The 19,593-nt window shown below is 40.5% G+C and overlaps 1 protein-coding gene across 4 annotated transcripts in view; it reads right to left on the bottom strand.

Moving 5' to 3' along the window:
• Window positions 1-19,593, bottom strand: part of SGCD (sarcoglycan delta) — a 774,199-nt gene that overhangs the window by 90,961 nt on the left and 663,645 nt on the right. For all 4 annotated transcript variants that reach the window (XM_035012991.1, XM_035012973.1, XM_035012962.1 and 1 more), the window contains one exon: window positions 13,381-13,453. In XM_035012991.1, coding sequence (XP_034868882.1) covers window positions 13,381-13,453 — 73 coding nt within the window. The remainder of the gene's footprint in view (window positions 1-13,380; window positions 13,454-19,593) is intronic.

The following is a 19,593-nucleotide window of genomic DNA, read 5'->3' as shown; positions in this document are numbered from 1 at the left end:
GGTTTGCCTCTCTTGTGCCTTCATATAAAAGGCAAGTGGCTTTGCTCTAAGAAAACTTCAAAAGCTGGGTTAAGGTTCACTATTAATATTGGTCAATTTGATTGCCTCACACTTTTATTGTTTTGATTATATTGACTTGTACAAAATAGGCTATTAACCCACTGCTAACCATTATCTATGGGAGGCAAAGGATAAAGCAAAATTATCCCCTCAATGGGACAGATCTCTTGGCCATAATCAAGAATGGGTAATAAATCCACTGCCTCAACACCAAAGTCCCTGAAATTAATATCTGAGCCCTGCATTCTAGTTAATGGTTAAAGTTATTCATATATGTCATGCTATTTGGTTCTCATAAGTCCTTCTGAGGTTGGTGCTGTTCTTATCCCACTGTTCACAAGTGAGGGAACTGAAATAGAGGTTTTAAAACCTTGTCCAGAGGCATACCCTAGCAGGTAACAAAACTAGGATGTAGGGTCCAGCGGTCAGGCTCTAGAGTTCTGCCCCAACCTTTACTGTGTACTGCATCCCTCTAACACCTCAAAATCTCAGTGAGATCTGAGAAAGGAGAGGGTCTTTTCATTATGCCAAACAGAGAGGTGGTATATATTAACCCCCCAGCCTCCTCATCTGTACAAGGGGGAAGAGGCCAAGCCCTCTTGTCCCACTTTAGGGAGTTTTTGAAGGAGTATTTATGAAAGTGCTTTGAAATTTACAAAGCACTGCAAGAATCTGAAGAATCTGAATTGGTTCTCCAAACACCCAGATTACAAGGAAAAACAAAAGGGAATCAATCCATGTTGGTCACAGACTCTGTCCTTCAAGGTTATATTCAAGGTCAGATCACTGAGTACAGCTTTTAAAAGGAATTTAAATGTAATGAGAGGTCCCCGGTAAAATCAGATCCATGAGCAGTACTTTGAAGCCTGAGTCTTAGAATCCTGACGTAAGAGCAGGTCTGAAAGGGCATATAGTTAAAATCTTCCCTCCTTCTGATGCATGATACACCTCTATAATAGTCTTGGTATGACAGTCCCCCTCACCTTGAGTCTCTCAGTGGGGAGGAGCTCATGACTATCAAGGGAGATAATTTACCACTTCAGAGAATTAGAAACTGTTTTCTTATGTTGCATGATCTCACTTAGGGCTCTACTGCCCTCACTCCTTAGGCATTCTAGGTCAACAGAATAAGTAGCAAAATTCTCTTTTTGTAAGAATATCACACCTTGCACAAAGAGAGGAAGACTGTGCCTTCATCTGTTCACTTAATTTAGTCACTGCATGACTCAAGCTCTAGTACTATTACATGACAAGAGGCAAAACTTTCCATGTATCCTTCTCTAAGAACTGACTTCCAGCTTCAGAATGAGCCGCTGAAGGACTGAATGCATTGTAATAGCTCCTCAAGTGTGGAGAGGGGGGCATGTCCAATCCATTATGGTTGTGTCTCACAAATGGTCCTCGACGCACAGCCCAGTCATTTGCGGGGTGGGTAATCCAGAGAGGACCGATGCCTCCTGCTCTCCATTTTAATCCCACTCGTCAAGCACATTTTCTATAGACATTTGCTCTCAAAGGCTGAAGGGTGTTTTCCTCATTTCCCAAAGAGCTTTCCGTGAGGACCACAGGGAGAACCATAAACTAATAGACAGATGCATCATGTTAAGAAGTGTGTCAACACCTTCCTTTAATCAGTACACAGTCAATATTCTCCATCATGAATAACTAATAAGTTTCTGAACTCCTTTCCTCAGATGTCATTGCAAAAATCTGAGGAATGTCATCTGCACTTAATGAAGGGACAAGCATTATAATTAAGTTTTAAGCTATTTCTTCTGCATGAAGCTGCCATGAAGTGTGAAATGACTATAATTCACATTTTTAAGACCCTGAATTTATTAGCATCTATGTTCTATTCAAGGTTAGGGGCATGGTGCTTGAATTGTCAAAGGATGCAAATTGCTCTGTGCTATTATTCTGGAGTGAGTGTGCCTGAGCTCAGATGCCAGGCCAGGAAAACAATCATTCATGACTCAGGTTGTATTTCTGGAAAAAAAAACCCCAAAACAAAACAAAACTCAAAGACCTGGAAACCCATTTCCCTTGGTGAATAGGAAGTGACAATGACATGTATAACTGGGGGAAAGGGAACTTTGCAATCCTCTATGAATGATGATCACCATGGTTGGGAAAATGAACAGGAACTTCAGGCTAGAGACTTCAAGTGAAGTACAGTTCTGCTGGAGTGTGACTATGGTACAACCCATGGGTGAAAAACGAATCTAAAGTTTTGAAACTTCCCGTAAGAGAAAGAGGAATGAATTATGCTCTTTTGGAAATGACTTATGATGGCTAGAAGAAAGAAAGGCATGGGATAATAAGAGGCTCCAGGAGACTTTGATGGCTCTCCTTGACAAACAAATGTGAAGGAGGCAATTACTCATGTGTTTACTGGCTGAACACACGCTTTTGGAGAGAATACATTTGTCATGATCCATCTAGCCTAAACCTCTTTGTGGTTGTGGGCAATGGCAAATGTGGAAGACATCTCAGCCAGTGAATCTGAAAGGAAGAAGTGGAGGGGCTTTGTGTGTTTGTAACAGGTAGGCCATATGAGCGGGGGGGAGGGGGAGGTATGCCCAAAAGAGTTTCCTGAGGAAGTGCAGTTTAAGCTGAGAGTGGAAACATGATTTTGTAGAAAGAGAGTACAAAGAATGTTTCAGGACAGGGGAATTACAAGGCTCTCGGTAAGGCTCCAAGGCACCCTGGGTGAAACAAAGAAAAGGGAGAACGGGTGAAGTCTACAAACAGAAGAGAGAGGACTTCTGACTGAACTCAATACACAGTCTACCTCTGTTCCTCCCTGAAATGCTAATGCAATGATTGTAAAAGGACCCTCAAAAGGCACAGACCCAGAGGGACAAAGAAAAAGAGAAACAACACAGGTGGAAGAAAGACGACAACCCAGTTTTGGAAGTTGAAAAGCAAACCACAAATAGTGACTTCATTAGCAGATGCCAGAAAGCTGAAAGCTAAGAGCCTGTGGGTTTGGTGAAGACCAAGCCAACAGCGAGCTCAAGCTGCATAATCCTTGCCAGGTGTAGGCCCAGAAACTAGCCCGTGCCTCTGTGGCTAGGAGAGTCTGGTGGAACCACAATCAGAAGATGGGTTGAGGGCTCCAGGAGAAACGGTTGGACTCCTAGGCTGTTTCTCCACTGCATACACCCAGGTGACCAGGCCATCCTCACTGTCATGGACTAAGTGTTTGTGTCCCCCCTGCCCCCCATTCACCTGTTGAAATCCTAATCCTTAATGTGATGGTAATAGGAAGTGGGGTCTTTGGGAGGTGAGCAGGTGGAGCCCTCATGAATGAGATCAGTGCTGTTATAAAACAGATCGCAGAGTTCCCTAGCTGCTTCCGTCATGTGAGCACACCGCAAGAGGATGGCCGCCTATGAACCAGGAAGCAGACCCTCAACAGGAACCTGCCAGCACCTTGATCTTGGATTTCCCAGCCTTTAGAACTGTGAAAAATAAATTTCTGTTGTTTATAAGCCATCCAGTCTATGATATTCTTTTACAGCAGCCCAAATAGATAAGGATGCTCATGAGAGAAGACCTGAATTCTGGGTTCTGTGAGACAAGGACAGCTAAGGGTGGCAGTGTAATCCTGAAAACAGGGAATGAAGTGAAAGCCTGCATATTGAAGAAGGAGGCCTTGTAGGCTCAACCTGAACACACTGGCCCCCAGACTCATCCCCAGCAAGGGACTAGGACACTAATCAGTCCTTGATTCTCATATTTGCGGTCACCCACCTAAAAATCCCAGCCTGACCATCCTACCTCGAAGCCCACCATCCAACAAGCACCATTCATGCACACAAAATGTGCCAAAAGATTCTTTGTGCCTCACTCTTAAAAATAGACATCTGAGAATCACCAGCCATTTGAAAAAGTCTCAATAAAAAATTAGAGACCTGAACTATAATTTAAAAAGCAGAGAACAGAAGAAATTTGAAACGATCACTAATATAATCAAATGGTAAAGAGTGAATAGTAAATCTGTGAAATTAATACAGAGTATTATAGAAGGGAACTGCTACAGAATAAAGTATGTTTAGAAATTGAAATGTGAGAGCAGGAATTACAAGTTTAATGGGAGGAATGGTCAACAGAGAGGAGGAGAGCAGAGGGAGAAACAAAATGAGAAAAGGTTGGAAGAGGGGCAAGGGTGATGGGAGATGAGAAGCCAGGTCATCACCCAGGGCCACATCAACCGCTTGAAGGTGACTTGTGAGTGCTTTGTTTTTGAAATTTCATCTTTAAGCCAATGGGAGCCACTGAAGGATAGCAAACAAGTGAGTGACATTTGGCCCAAGTTGGCCCATAGTCCATGGCCAGGAAATCCAGCAAGATTACCGAGTTGTCTCTGAGATCTGATGGTCTTGATCTCATTTATATTCTAATTCTGGAAAATTCTGGAGTAAGAAAAAAAATGATAACCATTGGTTGATTTTTTTTTTTTTTAAATTATGATTCACTTCTAGTTCTCAACTTATTTCAGGTAAAAACTGTTGTCAGCTTGTTCCTTTCAACTCCCATTACTCTTTGTTTTGAAAAGGATATAATTGGAATAAAACAAGGCTGTCTTCAAGCCAAAATCATGAAGGGTGTAATTAAGCAAGATTTTCTGTCTATGCACCCAGCAGGGCCATCCCACTGAGGGGGAAAAAAACGGAGATTCAAAAGCAATTGTGTGTTTTTCAAGAATAAGAGAACAATCTACCCCACACACTTTACATAATAAATGGCAGCTGTTGACATTTTAATCAAGATAAAAACAATAATAAAGTCACAGTGCTCCTTTTGAGGCAGAAGGTAGTCCCAACTCAGGAATTTTGGCAAACATACACACATGCCCATTCTGTTCTAAAAGACTGAGAGGTTAGCACTTAATTTATGATATCATGCCTGCCTTGACAACATGGAGAGAAGTGCAATTTTATACTCCCCCCCATTATGAGTTTATCTTTTGAATCATTTTTTTTTCATATTTTAAACCCTTATGTTAAAAATTAACTTAAAGGATATAATTTTAATTTTTAAATAAAAGCCACTTGTCCTACATAATGATAACTATGTGTCACATTGCCTTTCTCCAGTTCAGATGAAAATGGGCCAGCCATTAAGGGACAATCATGTAGGCACTAAGGTGCCTCACTGCAACATGGCTGATGGCTTTAGCTTTCAGAGATAGTCTGGGAATCATTTGGAGAAGCATGTGAAATGTATTGGCTATTAAGGCATTTCCTCCAGTATTTTGTTGGTTTAAAAGATTACAAATCTAGGAACACTTTCTGGGAGTATGTTTCAAGCATCAGGGCTGGGCTATAGTTTCAATCAATGCTAGTTCAAGACTTACAGAGAAACTAAATCAGTACTAGCAGGTACCTGATGATGGATTCTGACAGCATTTTTTTTTTCCTTATGATCATACCCAGTGGTCCCTACAAGACACAGAGGGGAAGACTCATGGCCTTTGAAGCATGGCAGTCAGCTAAGATGTGACTGGCATAATACCTTGTATTGCAGGTCACCCAATTTATAAATTGTGAAAGCAAATGGCATTTCTTTATTGTTCTTACCTGACTTAATTTTTCTCTCCACCTCATCCTTATGGATGGTTAGGAAAAACTAAATTTATTGTGGCCTTCTCTCTGTGATTAAAAAGTTTTAACTTTTTCGTGAGGATAAATAATTATCTTCTCCCTCTTTATGGTATCATAATGGACCTGGGGGGATGGGGGTTATAGGACATCCTGGTGACAGGAACAAAGAAGGTTCAGATTCCAGGAGATGTGGTCCTGATTGGCATCAGGCTAGCAGCCCACACTTCTAAGCCCTCCGTGGGTGAATTCTGGTTATTCCCCACAGTGCTCACTTAGGGCCACCTAATCAGGTCTGAATGGTGTTTGTAGGCCCTGAGGTCTGGGTATGTTTCACCACACCCCCAAACTGGACTGTCTGGTTTGGAGCCTTCAGTCCCACTGCAGGGAAGCTGCCCAGGAGCCTGCTAGCCTGCACCACCATCATTAGCCATCTGCATTGCTCAATGGGACCCCATGTAGATTCTTTCCTGCACTGGCATTCCCCCCCCCTCCACCCTCCCAGGAGCTGAAGGAAATTTGAGACTGCTGACCCAAGTCACCTTTTCCTCTCTAGCCACATGACAGTTCACCCTGCAAGTTGGTTTCCTCCTAGAGTCCCAAATGAAAATGCACGATGACCCTTTGCTTCTGACTTTCCTTGAAATCTAACTGGTTTCTTCCCTCCATAACTCAGAGGATAAAGGTCATCAGGCTATATATTTTACCACTTGCTTTCTCTGCATTTCCTATCTTCTTCCTACAATTCACCAGAAATCAGAAGAGATAGGTTTTTAACTTCCTCTTCCTGTCAGGGTGGGACTTGCTCTATATCCTGGACTCCTTGTCCCCCATGATGTTATCTTCCATTTATCCCTCCCTGGCTTTTACTGGCAGAATTATACTGTACAGAGGAGATGCCTGTGGGACGCCTAGGTTTGGTAGCTTTATAATATACTCTCTATCACATTTATAAAACACAAGCTTTTGATCAAGAAAGCAAAGGCAAAGATGGAAATAACCTCCAATACTGCAACCTCCCTTTTCCTGTACCCCTTTTGTTTCTCCTTCTGTAACCTAAGAGAACCGTGGTGAAAAGGACACCTAGAGAAAGGTGGAGCTAAGGGAAAAAAAGAAATATGCAGATAAATTCAGACTATGTATCGATACTAATGAAGCAAAGGGAAGGAGATGAGAGGATCTGGAACTCAGGAGGAAGGGAAAGAGGGAGAAAAGGGACATATATATGGACTCACTGGTCTTCAAAGATGGGCAAGATGTCTTACTGTGAGTTTTCAAACAAGACAACCTTAAAATCAGGGGGACTTCTTTAAGCCCTCACCTGTGGCTTTCAGATAGCTGTTTTTTTCTGGGCGGGCACTGCAGAATGAGTGAAGAGTTGGCACTAGTCACTAGTGTCTCTGGCAAATGAGAAAATTGAGGCAACATGATGACATGCTAATACCGCTCAAGGTATGCGATTTATGGGCTGTCTTCCATCCCAAGGCTGTGCCCTCTCTACTCTGTTAGGTGAAATATCCTTATCCTTTAATATAAAATGTTAATGGTAGATGGAGGCACACAACAGCCTTTTGGTTTTGTCCTTCAGGGAAAAAGAACTGTCAGTCACCATGGTTTCACAAACTTTTTACTGGCTGATGAAATTGAACACTCTGGGAACTCCTGTCTGAGGCCTGGAGCCCCATGAAAATGAGCTGCTTGCTCCTCCTAGGAGCTAACATTTGTTGAATTAATGTCCACTGAGCTTTTCCCATGTTCTAGGCACTGGGTGAGGAGAGCTTAGGAGACTTGCCCAAGTTCACAAGGCAGGTTGGCTTTGGGGCCAAACTCAGCCCCAGCACAGGACACCTTCAAAGCATGGCTCTTGATCAACATGGACACTGCTTCACTACTCTTCTAGTTTGGAAGGCCCTTGAGTACCTGTGATATTATCAGGCCACTACACATTTTCATTTCTCCTTTGAATCACTTCAATGTTCATGCTCTGTGATCAAATAGTTATGAATCTCATACATGCAAAACAGGTACCAAACACGTCTGCAAAATGTTGAAAGAGGAAAAAATTTAAAGATTTCTTTCATAATGGTACTGCCCCATATCCCGTGTGCCCATAACTATGGAGCACAATCTGTAGCCCCTCTCCCTCCCTCCTCTCTCTCTGCGTCTCTGTCAGTCTCTCTATATGCCTATATATGTAAAATAGATATGTATGTGTATATATGTTTTAATATATGTACATATGCACATGTGCATATATGTAAAAATATATGTATAAAATGATAAACATAAATATTATATTTATATAATTCAAAAATCAGACTGCCTCTCCAAATTTGCTATTGTGACTTTTGAGGGGGACAAGGGAAGGGAGAGGGATTACCGAGTATTAATTGAACTGTGATGCTATGACAGATTATTCTGGTAGCTTCAATTTATAAATCACTGAGAATCAAATAAATATTTGGTTGGCTACAGCCATTTTAAAATAAATTTAAAGAAATAAATTCATTTTTGTCAACTTGGAAGTGGTGTCTGATCCTTGTTTTCCTGTGATATACACAGACTTTAAATCTCACACACTCCCAAAGAGTTCAGATTAGTATCTCTTCATTAAGAAAAAAATCCTACAGAAGAATCAAGTCATATCAGGGATACCAGATATATCTTTGGATTTTCTGCTTTATTATTAAAACTCTGGTAATGTTGTGGGGGGAAAAAACCCCACAGTAACAATACCTTATTTATTTGAGGCTGCAGAATGGGTTTGGTATTAGTGACTGTTTCAGCTCTGAATGATGTTATGGACTGAACTTTGAAACTTGTAACAATCATTAAAGTCTTCTGTGATCATATCTGAGATTGCCTTCACGTGATTTATTAAAGAACACAATTGTCATAAGGAAATTACAGAACCTCATTTTTGTAAATGACACGATAATATTCTTGGGAGCTACAGAAATCCATTGGCCTATTTGTCCTTGCATTAAGTGAACCTAGGTAACCACGCTTTTTAAATTCTGAGGCTCACTCACTGTTTTTTTCTTTCATCTTACAAATAAAGATGGGCAGCCTTACCTAACCGTCTCAGGTAGAATCCTGTGTGTCATTCCCAGTGTTTCCTCTGGCTTTGTTCATATATCTATTCTATCACTTATATTACCTTGTATTTTTGGGTGCCTTTCTATCTTATTCTCCTTAACTACAAACTAGTTGAGTACTCATTTATTTATCTCTGTATTCTAAGTATTTAGCAGATGCCCCGACTCCTAATAAGTGTCAAAAAATTTAGCTGGCAAACAGTTCCCTGAGCTGTGATGAAACGGAAATCAGGTCATCACCCTTGTCGTAACTGTATGCAGAGTAAGAGCATGTCGGCACATTAGCTGATGAAGAATTCTTTTATAAAGACCTTTTGGCTTCTTGCTCTTTTGTGATTCCTTCCAAGCTTTTAGTGATATTTAGAGGAACAGAGTTGGCTATATGTGTTCAGTGGTCTATGTAACCTTCTCCCATTTTTTACATTTGCCCTGGCATATGTCTGGGAAATAAGATTTTGCAGTCTATTTCCTATTCTTTTAGGATCAGAATCTTACAGGGAAGCTTCACAGTTGAAAAGAATCCTTAGAGCAATGTAGGCATTCAAAGGTAGCTTCTGTTCTTACAGAAAACACATATATAAAACTAAATGGCCCATTTCCCGTCTCAGATTACGCACAGCCTGAGATCAGGGATTTTTCCATTTGTCTTTATATATACAGACACCAGGAAAGAGAAATAATGAACAAGCGAACATTTAATATATTCAAATTGTGAATTTCAGATCGTGAATTTATTAAAATCCAGTTTCTATTCCAAGTTAGTTTTTCTGATTTCAAGAGATAGGCCAAGTGCCTGGTAGATGTCTTCAGCAGAGTCTTGAATCTAGGGCAACATGTCATTATTTCAGAATTGTCCTACAGGGGCAAACTCAACAAACCGCCCAAGTTGGATGCTGGGCTCAGACCTTGCTAACACTGATTATTTGTCTGGAGAGAAGCAACCCTCTTTTGTGATTTTCAACTCAACCCTGGATTATTTACAAACATCTTAAGCAAACACTGTGAATACAGTAACTATAGTAACTCTGAAAAGGAAAGCAGTGAACCGAAACTTGAAACTCTAGCAGAGAAGCAGCTACCACTCCTTGAGCTGAGGGTTGAGATCTTCTAAGAAGATGTGTGGGAGGCCTAAAATTTCCTTCTCATTAACAAGCAAGCAAGCAAACAAACAAACAAACAAAACAAAACACCTTCAAAAGCCAAAAACAGACGTTGGAAGAAAGAAGTTATCCCAACAGAGAAGGTCTCTAAAATAGATGGTATTTTCCCATGTTTGATTTTTTGGGCTCCCGGATTAGCTCAAGGCTACATAGTGTGTTTGCTGTAGGTATCTGCCCCCCAGCTTGGTACTCCCCCAACTCTGTTGTGCTGCTCCTGAGGAGTGAACCACCTCTGCTTCACCTACACAGCTCAGTGTGTACCTGCTGGCACAAATCCAGGGATTTCCCTCAGATTATTCTACTTTCCTGAGACCAGAAGACACATGGGCACAAATGAGCTGGGTCAGTACAATTAATCCAACTGTAAAGCCAGAGGCCAGAAAACATTCATTACCTATTTATTCACTATCCAAGGTCAATACCATTCAGTTGAATAGAGTAAAATGTGGCACCATTTGCTGACAAATGTGAAATATCCACAGACGCACTGGTCTGGGCTAATGTATCTACTACATTTGATTATCTTTCAATTGGTCACACATTCTTTTTTTTTTTTTTTAAAGATTTATTTGAGAGAGAGAGTGAGAGACAGCACAAGAGGGAAGAGGGTCAGAGGGAGAAGCAGACCCCCCGCTGAGCAAGGAGCCCGATGCGGGACTCGATCCCGGGACTCCAGGATCATGACCTGAGCCGAAGGCAGTCGCTTAACCAACTGAGCCACCCAGGCGCCCTGGTCACACATTCTCCCACAGAGTGCCATTAAAATAAAAAAAAAAAAAACCCATAAGGATGAAGGGGCGAGTTATCACATTCTAGGCCCTGACTCAGTTCAGGTTATCAACCATCAACACAATTTGAATAGGAGCAAAGAAAAAAAACAGTTGAGGAATTACATATTAAAGTGTTTTTATGTTTCCTGTAAGAAAATTTTATTTCTAGTCTCTATAGAATATGTCTACAACTGGAGAATAAACAATGGAAATGCAGCAACTACCAGAAGTCCTTATTTGTTGCACTTAGGAGATTCACTTCTAATTTTGGAAATTCAGTTTTTTCTAAGGCCAGTTCCGAGGGTTTTCCACAGGGTCTACAGACAACCGTTAAGTATGGCTATTGTGCTCTATGAGCAAATCATCTCTTCTCAATTTTTCAGAATATGGATCTCTAAAGTGGGCTGATGTTTGGAGAGTTGTCTTTTTGTCTGATGTGGGTTGGGTTTGTTTTTATCCACAGAAGATTTAGTTTTCTGTTTAAAGCAAAGTTAGTCTAAATTCTTGATTCTTAAATTTTCCATGCCTTCCAGGTAATGGAGAGCTTATTCCACAGGTGGGGGTGGGGGGTGCTGTATTATATTTAGAGGTCAGTTTCTTTTGTTTTTTATTTATTATTTTTTAAAATTTATTTTTTTAAAGATTTTACTTACTTATTTGAGAGAGAGAGAGAGAGAGAAAGAGAGAGAGCAGGGGGAGGAGCAGAGGGAGAGGAAAAGCAGACTCCCTGCTGAGCATGGAGCCAGACATGAGGCTTGATTTCACAACTCTGAGATCATGACCTGAGCCCAAATCAAGAGTCCAACGCTTAACTGACTGAGGCACTCAGGCGCCTCTAGGTCAGCTTCTTTTAGACAGCATCTTTTTTTGGACTGATCAGCAGTAATTACTGACTAGTTGTGTTAAAAAGAACCCTGCTCCTAAGGAGGTCTGTGAAAAGAAAGGGAACCAGCCCACATATTAGCTTGTTTCAAAGGGCTTTCACATCACACACATGAAGATTCACTGCATTCTCAGAGAATGAGCTTGCTCTCTAAGTCCTAAAATACATGTGTCCTTGGGTGGATTTGCTGCAAAGATTCCAGCTTTAGTACCTAATAGGAAACACAGGATCTGGCTGACAGAGAGTCAGGTAACTTCTGGCAGGTAACAGCCCTGAGAGGGAAGCAACTCTTCTAGGGAAAGTAAAGCCTTGCAATGGGGCGTATAATGTGAAAACTACAGCCCACTGTATATGGGATTTTGATAAGAAAATGTTCTCTTTCTCTATGAATTATCCTCTTCCAAACACATTTGCTAATGTTTGAGGTCTACTATTAAATATGCAATGTTATTGATGATGATTTATGATGGGTTTTAGTTAAAAGAACTACAAGAAATGAAGAAAGCCAGTATGTGCTGAATTGTTCATGATTATAAGTGAGGCAGGGAAGCTGAAGGGACTCCACTTTAGAATTGGCTCCATCTCTGCTGTTTTTCTGCTAGGTCCCGTTTCTGAATAAGCCAAAGAAGCTATGTTCCCACTTCAAGGGGGAAGCTAGAAAGTTAATCATTCTCTGAGTTTTGTCCTAGGTCCCAAACACCCGATAACGTCTAAGAAGAGCCGGATCCCAAACATGTCCCAGGAATTTAGCTTCTGACAAACCTTGGCCAATGATTGCATCAACACTCCCTACCTTCAGTGATTTGTGGAATGACACCTGCCGTTCGCCTGACACTTGCCTTTGATCAGACCCTACTCTGGATTCCTGGAGGAACACACACCTTAGACTCCTTTCCAATATAAGCCCCTAACCCCAAGTGACATTGAGACTCATTCTCCTTTCCTTTCTGAGTCTCCCAGAAACTCCATTCCATCTGCTATTTTCTGTCTGTCCCTCCTGCTATTCAATAAATTCTGCTTTCACTCCCCCAACTCGCATTTGATTCCTATCCTGCATGAAGCCAAGGAGCCTCTTAGCTGGGTTTTGCGGGAGCCCCCTCTGGCTCCTGGCCTACCTGCATCGTATATAGCTAAACATATAGTTATATTTGTTTCAAAATACTGTTTTTTTATGTGTTTCCTTTTTGGAGCCAGGGATGGTTTTTAGGTCATATCTTTATCTCTGTTTGTCTGTCTGTACCTATTGTTCTTTTTTGTTTTCCTTAGTTGTTGGTGCTAAGTACACAGCATCTCAGAGCCTTTTTCTGCTAAAGGCAGCACAATTATGGATATTTGAAGATTAACACCAGTACATGGAATATTCACAGAAAGTAGTTCTAGTACCATTAATGGTCCAAGTGATGGAGAGCTTGTCACACACAAGCAAAAATCTGTATAGTTTTTAGAGTTCAGTTTCTTTTAGGTACCACTTTTCTTTGGGCTGATCAGCACCAATTACTGACTAGTTGTGTAATTGGTTAGGTTTTGGGTACCACAAAACACAGCAGGAAACAAACACCGTGAATGAATGAATCCCGAATCTCCTAATTACAAGGCTGGCAACCTCTTCCTCCAAACCCTCAGTCTTCTTCTCAGAGAGAATTTTCTCTTGGATGTAGCTCATCTTCACACCCTTTCTAATCTCTACCAGTTTGTATATTCATGTTGTGACTCTGTTACACTCCAAACACTCAAAATGGATCATCAGCCAGTTGCCCAAAGGAAATAGCCACTAATCAACGCAAACCATAGTCAGAAGTTTACCTTAGTTCCTTGAAGGGGTCTGCCCTGACATTAGGTGTCTCTATAGATTTAGGGAACACTGTGCCCTCCGCTCCTGTAAACAAAAGAAAAAAGCAAACAGAGGTTGGAGAGTTTGGACATGTCACCTGGGGGCACAAATAGCACAGTGAGTGGAGCTAAGTGTAGGGTGAATCCTTCACACAACCCAAAGCGCATATTTTGCCCTTGGCTTTCACTCCATGATAAGGGAGCACTGAATCAACTCATGCAAACAGCCTTTGAAAAAACAAGGTACTTCTTTTGAAAGTGTTCTTGCTGAGATCAGAGTGAGGCCATGAGGCAAATACCATGTTGACTTAAAAAAAAAAAAAAGAAGAAGATGCCTAAAAAATGGCACAATCTAACTCTTGTCTCTCATCAACTATTAATAATCACCCAACTGGAAATGTTTTGAAAAGCAGCAGCTGAAGCCCTCTGATTGCAGCTCAGGGCACAAATCACAGAAACATCCAATATCTAGGCAGTGGGTGGATGGTGGAGGACACCCTAACACTTTAGGGTATCCACCTAATGACATTAAGGAAACAAGTTTTCAGTAAATAAAGTTCTGCATACTATCTTGAAAAGTTAAATAAAACAGAACACTATGAGAGATCATTTGGCGTTCATTGCTTTTTACACTTTGAGTATTATTTAACATTGATCCCCGACCCAATCTAGACATTTAGCTCTTGACTTTGCAATAAGCTTTTATCTTTACAACTTGTCATCACCAGCTGAACCCTCCCAGCCATAAAGATGGTGATTATCTGATTTGTCTGCTCCCAGAGTATTTTCAAATCATTTAAGCCTCAGTTTATCACAGACAATTGCACTGGATATTAGTTTTTCAATTAAACTTAGCCAGGCACTATCCTGCACTTTGAAGGAAAGGTGTTTATTTTTATACTTTTTTTGGTGTAGTTCTTTGATGCCACAAAAAGGGGCAGAATAACATCTTGTATTCATGTGCCAATTTCTAGAATCGTCTTGTAGTGTTATGTCTAGAAATCTTCCATTAACCATGGTTATTCCAAATCCAGATTTATCCAAGCACACTGATGCGTCTAGTTAAATGAACTTGTGCAGCAACTATAAAAGTATTTCATCTTTTTTTTTTTTTTTGGAAAGTATTTAATCTTTTTGATACCAGTAACAGACTACTGCAAATAAAATCAGAAAAAAATGCTTCAACTTAACATTATGTATGGTCATTTAAAAGAACATCCTAGTGAATGATAACTATTAATCTAAGCTAACATTTTGAGTAAAACCATCACATGTACTCCAGATGTACTAGCTAAATTCTCCCCTGCAACAACCCTACAGACAGTTGCAGTAGGCAAAGAGACATTTCATGTGGGCACATTTAAGATCTTTTTCTGCCCGTAGACACTTTTACTTTTTAAGACCCCAAACCACATCATGTCAAATAGATCAAAATGTACCCATAGTCTGCATTAAATACAACTTTTTTGATGTAAATTTCATAAGAATGTTGTCTTATTATGCACATATTATTTTGCTCTTGTGATTTAAACTTTATTGTGTTCTTTATACATGTGGTGGTTAATTTTATGTGTCAACTTGACTTGGATCATGAGGTACCTAGATATTGGGCTAAATATGGTTGCTGGGTGTGTCTCTGAGGGTGTTTCCAGATGAGAGTGGCATGTGATGCAGTGGATGTAGCAGAGCCGATGGCCCTCCCCGGTGCAGGTGGGCATCCGCCAATCCTGTTGAGGGCCTGAATAGAACAAAAAGGTGGAGGAATGGGGCGCCTGGGCGGCTCAGTCATTAAGAGTCTGCCTTTGGCTCAGATCATGATCCCAGGGTCCTGGGATCGAGCCCCACATTGGGTCCCTGCTCCGTGGAAAGCCTGCTTCTCTCTCTCCCTCTGCCCCTGCTTGTGTTCCTGCTCTCGCTGTGTCTCTCTCTGTCAAATAAATAAAAATTAAAAAAAAAAAATCTTTACAAAAAAAAAGGTGGAGGAAGGAAGAATTAGGCTATTCCTGCCTAATTGCTTGAGCTGGGATATCAATCTTCTCCTGCCCTCAACACTCCTTGTTCTCAAGCCTGTAGACCCAGACTGGAATCTACACCAATGACCACTGGTTCTTAGTGAGCCTTGGGACTCACTCTGAATTATGCCACTAGCCTCCCTGGGTCTCCATCTTACACATAGCAGGTCGTGGGACTTCTTAGCTTCTATAATGACATGAGCCAAGTTCTTAAAACGAATCTCTTCCTACATGTAGATCCATATTGGTTCTGTTTTTCTGAAGAACCCTACCTAATACAATAACTGAATAAGACTGGGTTGGATTATAGACTATAATATGGCTTTTGTTACCTATATATTAAATCTGGTTTTACAGAGCATGCATTCCACATCTCCAACATTTTTGTGATCCTTTGAGGAGCACCTAGACCAAAGGTACTGTGGAGGATGCCCAGTGGGTAAAACAGGTTGGCAGAAGTCACAGGACAATGAGTAACACATTGGAATGTGCCTTCTAATTGTCTGTGACCCAAGAGCATGGCCTCAGCCACCACCTCTCAGTACCATCTCAAACCTGTTACTAAACAGCTCCCATCCATCACTACTACAGTTAACAGGGCTTCCTTTGAGATCCCTTCCCCTTCTATTTCTTAAAAATGCGGGCGCCTGGGTGGCTCAGTTGGTTAAGCAACTGCCTTCGGCTCAGGTCATGATCCTGGAGTCCCGGGATCGAGTCCCGCATCGGACTCCCTGCTCGTCAGGGAGTCTGCTTCTCCCTCTGACCCTCCTCCCTCTCATGCTCTCTGTCTCAAATAAATAAATAAAATCTTTAAAAAAAAAAAATGCTTATTCTTAGCCTTTGGAACCTTTTTTTTTTTTTTTTAAATAATTAAATGAACACTAATACACCAGATTAAGGCTAGGACAGTTATTTCTGTTTGTATACATTGTATACACTCTTTAGTTCTAGCTCACATCTCCCCTTCCTCTACTAAGAATTCTATGAAAACTGCAAGAGAAAGAGCATTACCTCTTTTGAAATCAGCCTTAATTGTGTGACTTACCCACATGGCAAGTAGTACTGCTCATAGACAACCTTCATTATTTGAACTGATATTAAAATGTTGTGAAGCTTTATGTTTCACTGATATCTCATGCACCCTCTTATTATTTTATAAGGTCTCTGAAGCCAAAGGATACCAATTTCACAACTTGTGACTATGTAAAATATATACATAATGACATATATTGCATTTATTCAGTCCAATTATCCAAGAATGAGGAATGACATTTTCTTATGTAAAATGAACCTCAAAATCCTGTACCATTTTCTTTATTCCATCCACACTTTGTGCTGAGCCTGTCTCTCCATTTGTCAGTTACACTGACAACACCTCACTTGCTACTTAACATCTGGCCACACTAAGCTCAAGAAGGAACTACTCTATTGCAGCCAGTCGCCCCTAGCTCAGTCATCCTTTTAGAGCAATTCCAAGGGGGATAAAAAAATGTTACATAAATGCTACATTTGTGGAAGGACCATGGTCTCCTCTGAACACCTGACTTGGGTCCTCAGCTTTCTCAGATGGACAATTCCATTTGCCCAGTGTTTTGTAGGAGTGTGTCTTATTCTCTGTCCTATCTCCATTGCCTAGCACAGTGTAGGTTCTCAATAAATGTAACACAGCTATAACACTTATGTGGCACTGAGCACACACTACCTGGGATTTTTATTTACCTTACAGACATTCATCCCATCTCTTCAATAAGATCCTAGGCTGTATGTGAACAGGGGGAAGGTCATATACAGAATACAGACAGATTCAATTTTAGGTTCTGAAGATTTCCACTAGCCTTATTTCTAGTTGGTACTACCACTTCTATGGGAGTACTAATTTATTGTTATAAAACTGCTCATGTATTACATGACATGTTTAATGAATGTCCAAAATCCAACCTATTTTAACCTCTTAAAATAAAAGAGCTATGTTAATAAAAGAATATTATTTGGGCTAAATATAAATATCTCTTTAAAGTAAAATAAGATTAAGGCTTGTAGTTTCTTCCCCAGACCAAGAAAACTACTTATCCTACAAGACAAGTGGTGCTAAAAAACATGGGGCTCACAGTCACATGGCTAGTGAGTGCTAGAGCTGAGATTCACATGCAGGCATCCGACTCCAGGACCCACTTGTAGCCATCATGCCCTAGTGCCTTGTTTTCTGAGTGCCCGGACAGTGTGGCACCCACAAAATGGCAAGCCAGCAAAACCCAGGGGTCTGGGCTCTCACAGTTAGAGGACGTAGGTGATGGACAGGCTCTGGACGTGTGATGAAAGTGAAGGGCAAGACACTCAGGCTCCCTTAGCTCCCACCATCCACCCGATGCCCTCTTTGTTTTTGATGGACTTTTGTGACAGGGGCCCATATGTGCCATCCATACTGGAAAACAGGCTCATAGATATGACTTCTCAGGGGAATGTACCACAATTTCTCATTATCTGAATGTCCTTGGGCATGAAACCCAATCTCTAAGATGCTCAGATTCTTTCTCTGAAAAGAAGGGACATTAATAGTAACTTTATCTCCTAGGGGTCTTGGGAGATTGAATGAGATCTCTGGCATATAGCAATCAGCAGATGATAGTCAATAAAATATTTCTAGTGGTACTAAAATATTTATGAATCCTATTCTTTCCTCCTCTTATCCAGGTCCTTTATGACTCTTAAAAAAATAACATTTTTAAAGCACTTACTATGAACTAGAAACTATTGAAACTATTTTAATTTGATCATCAGAATAACCTTATGAGGTAGGGACTATGCATATCTGTTTTTATGGATGAGGAATCTGAGACTCAGGGAAGTCAGGAAATTTTCCTATGGTTGAGCAGCAAAGAGGGGGAGTCAGAATTTGAACCCTCTTGGTTCTGGAACCAACGCCTGTGACCACTACTCTAGACCATCTTTTTCAGCAGATCATATCACTCCCTACTTGCTCATCTTTTTATGAGATACGAACAAATATCAATGTTTATACCCTCAAGTTACACTTGCCAAATCTCCCATCCCCTCTCTTCTAAAAACAATTCACATGCGCAATGAGAGGAGATATTAATACTTTCACAAAGACCATTTCTTTCCAAGTCCTATCAGGCTTCTGATTTTCACACCCTTTTTCACTTTCCCAAAAGCTGCAGAGTGGACAAACATTCATCAGGATGAATTCTCCCATCCTATCCCCTATCCATTCTAAGATAATAAATTATTCTCAATTTTATTATTTCAAAAAGGTTTCTATTAAAGCCATACGTACTGATTCCTTCTTTTGACACAACATAATTTACTGGCAATAAATGTTCATAAACAGTTTGAGTGAAAAATCCATAAAGCCATTTCAGCTTTATTTTAAGTTCCATTAATGTCCCTCAAAAATGATTTTGTCAATGTGCTTCCATTAGCTGGTTCTCTGCCCAATAACTTAATTCCACACAATCAATTAGGAACTTATAAATCATGTGACAGGATCTATCTAAAGTGTTCTGAATCACCATAAAGATCAGCTCAACGGCTCTTTTTTTCCTTGTGTTACAGGTAGGGGGTAAACTTGTCAAAAAATCTCAAATGCACTCCATTGCCATAGTAACAAAAAGCCAGCTTCTCCTCTCTGAAAAGTATACTCAGCTTTGGTGACTTTCCCCTCAAAGTGTCCTGGATGTGAAGAGACCTGAGATCCAGTCCTATCTCTGTGATCTCATGCAAACCAGAATTCTTCTCTAACCCTTAACTTCCTCAGCTATAAAATAAGAGAGGATGAGAAGTATCAGGGCTAAACTGTTTTCCCCTCCAACTGAAAATTTCATCAGGTAACAATCTAATCTAAACAGATGATTGTCTTGAGCCACCTCCATTTCCTACCAGGAAAAAAGAGCAACCCTGAAGTGGAGATATACTTTATATATATATATCTCCTAAAAACTTTCTTAGTGTTTAAGGAGGAAACAAATAAAGCAAACAGACTTTTGTCCAATTCAAGCTGCATTTAATTGGAAAAACTACTCACCAGAAAATAAACCTCACAGATAAAATGGTCGACGGCAAAATTTAACTGAAAAAAACAAAACCTGGTTCATAACTCTTTAAAACTTCACAAATTGGGGAAAATTCAATTTTTATAAAAAATAATAAACACTAA

Source organism: Mirounga leonina, unplaced genomic scaffold (assembly GCF_011800145.1).
Source record: "Mirounga leonina isolate KUSES-001 unplaced genomic scaffold, KU_Mleo_1.0 Mir_104, whole genome shotgun sequence".
NCBI classification, from domain to species: Eukaryota; Metazoa; Chordata; class Mammalia; order Carnivora; family Phocidae; genus Mirounga; species Mirounga leonina.
Note: the sequence above shows the minus strand (reverse complement) of the source record. Positions and strands in the feature narration are given on the sequence as shown.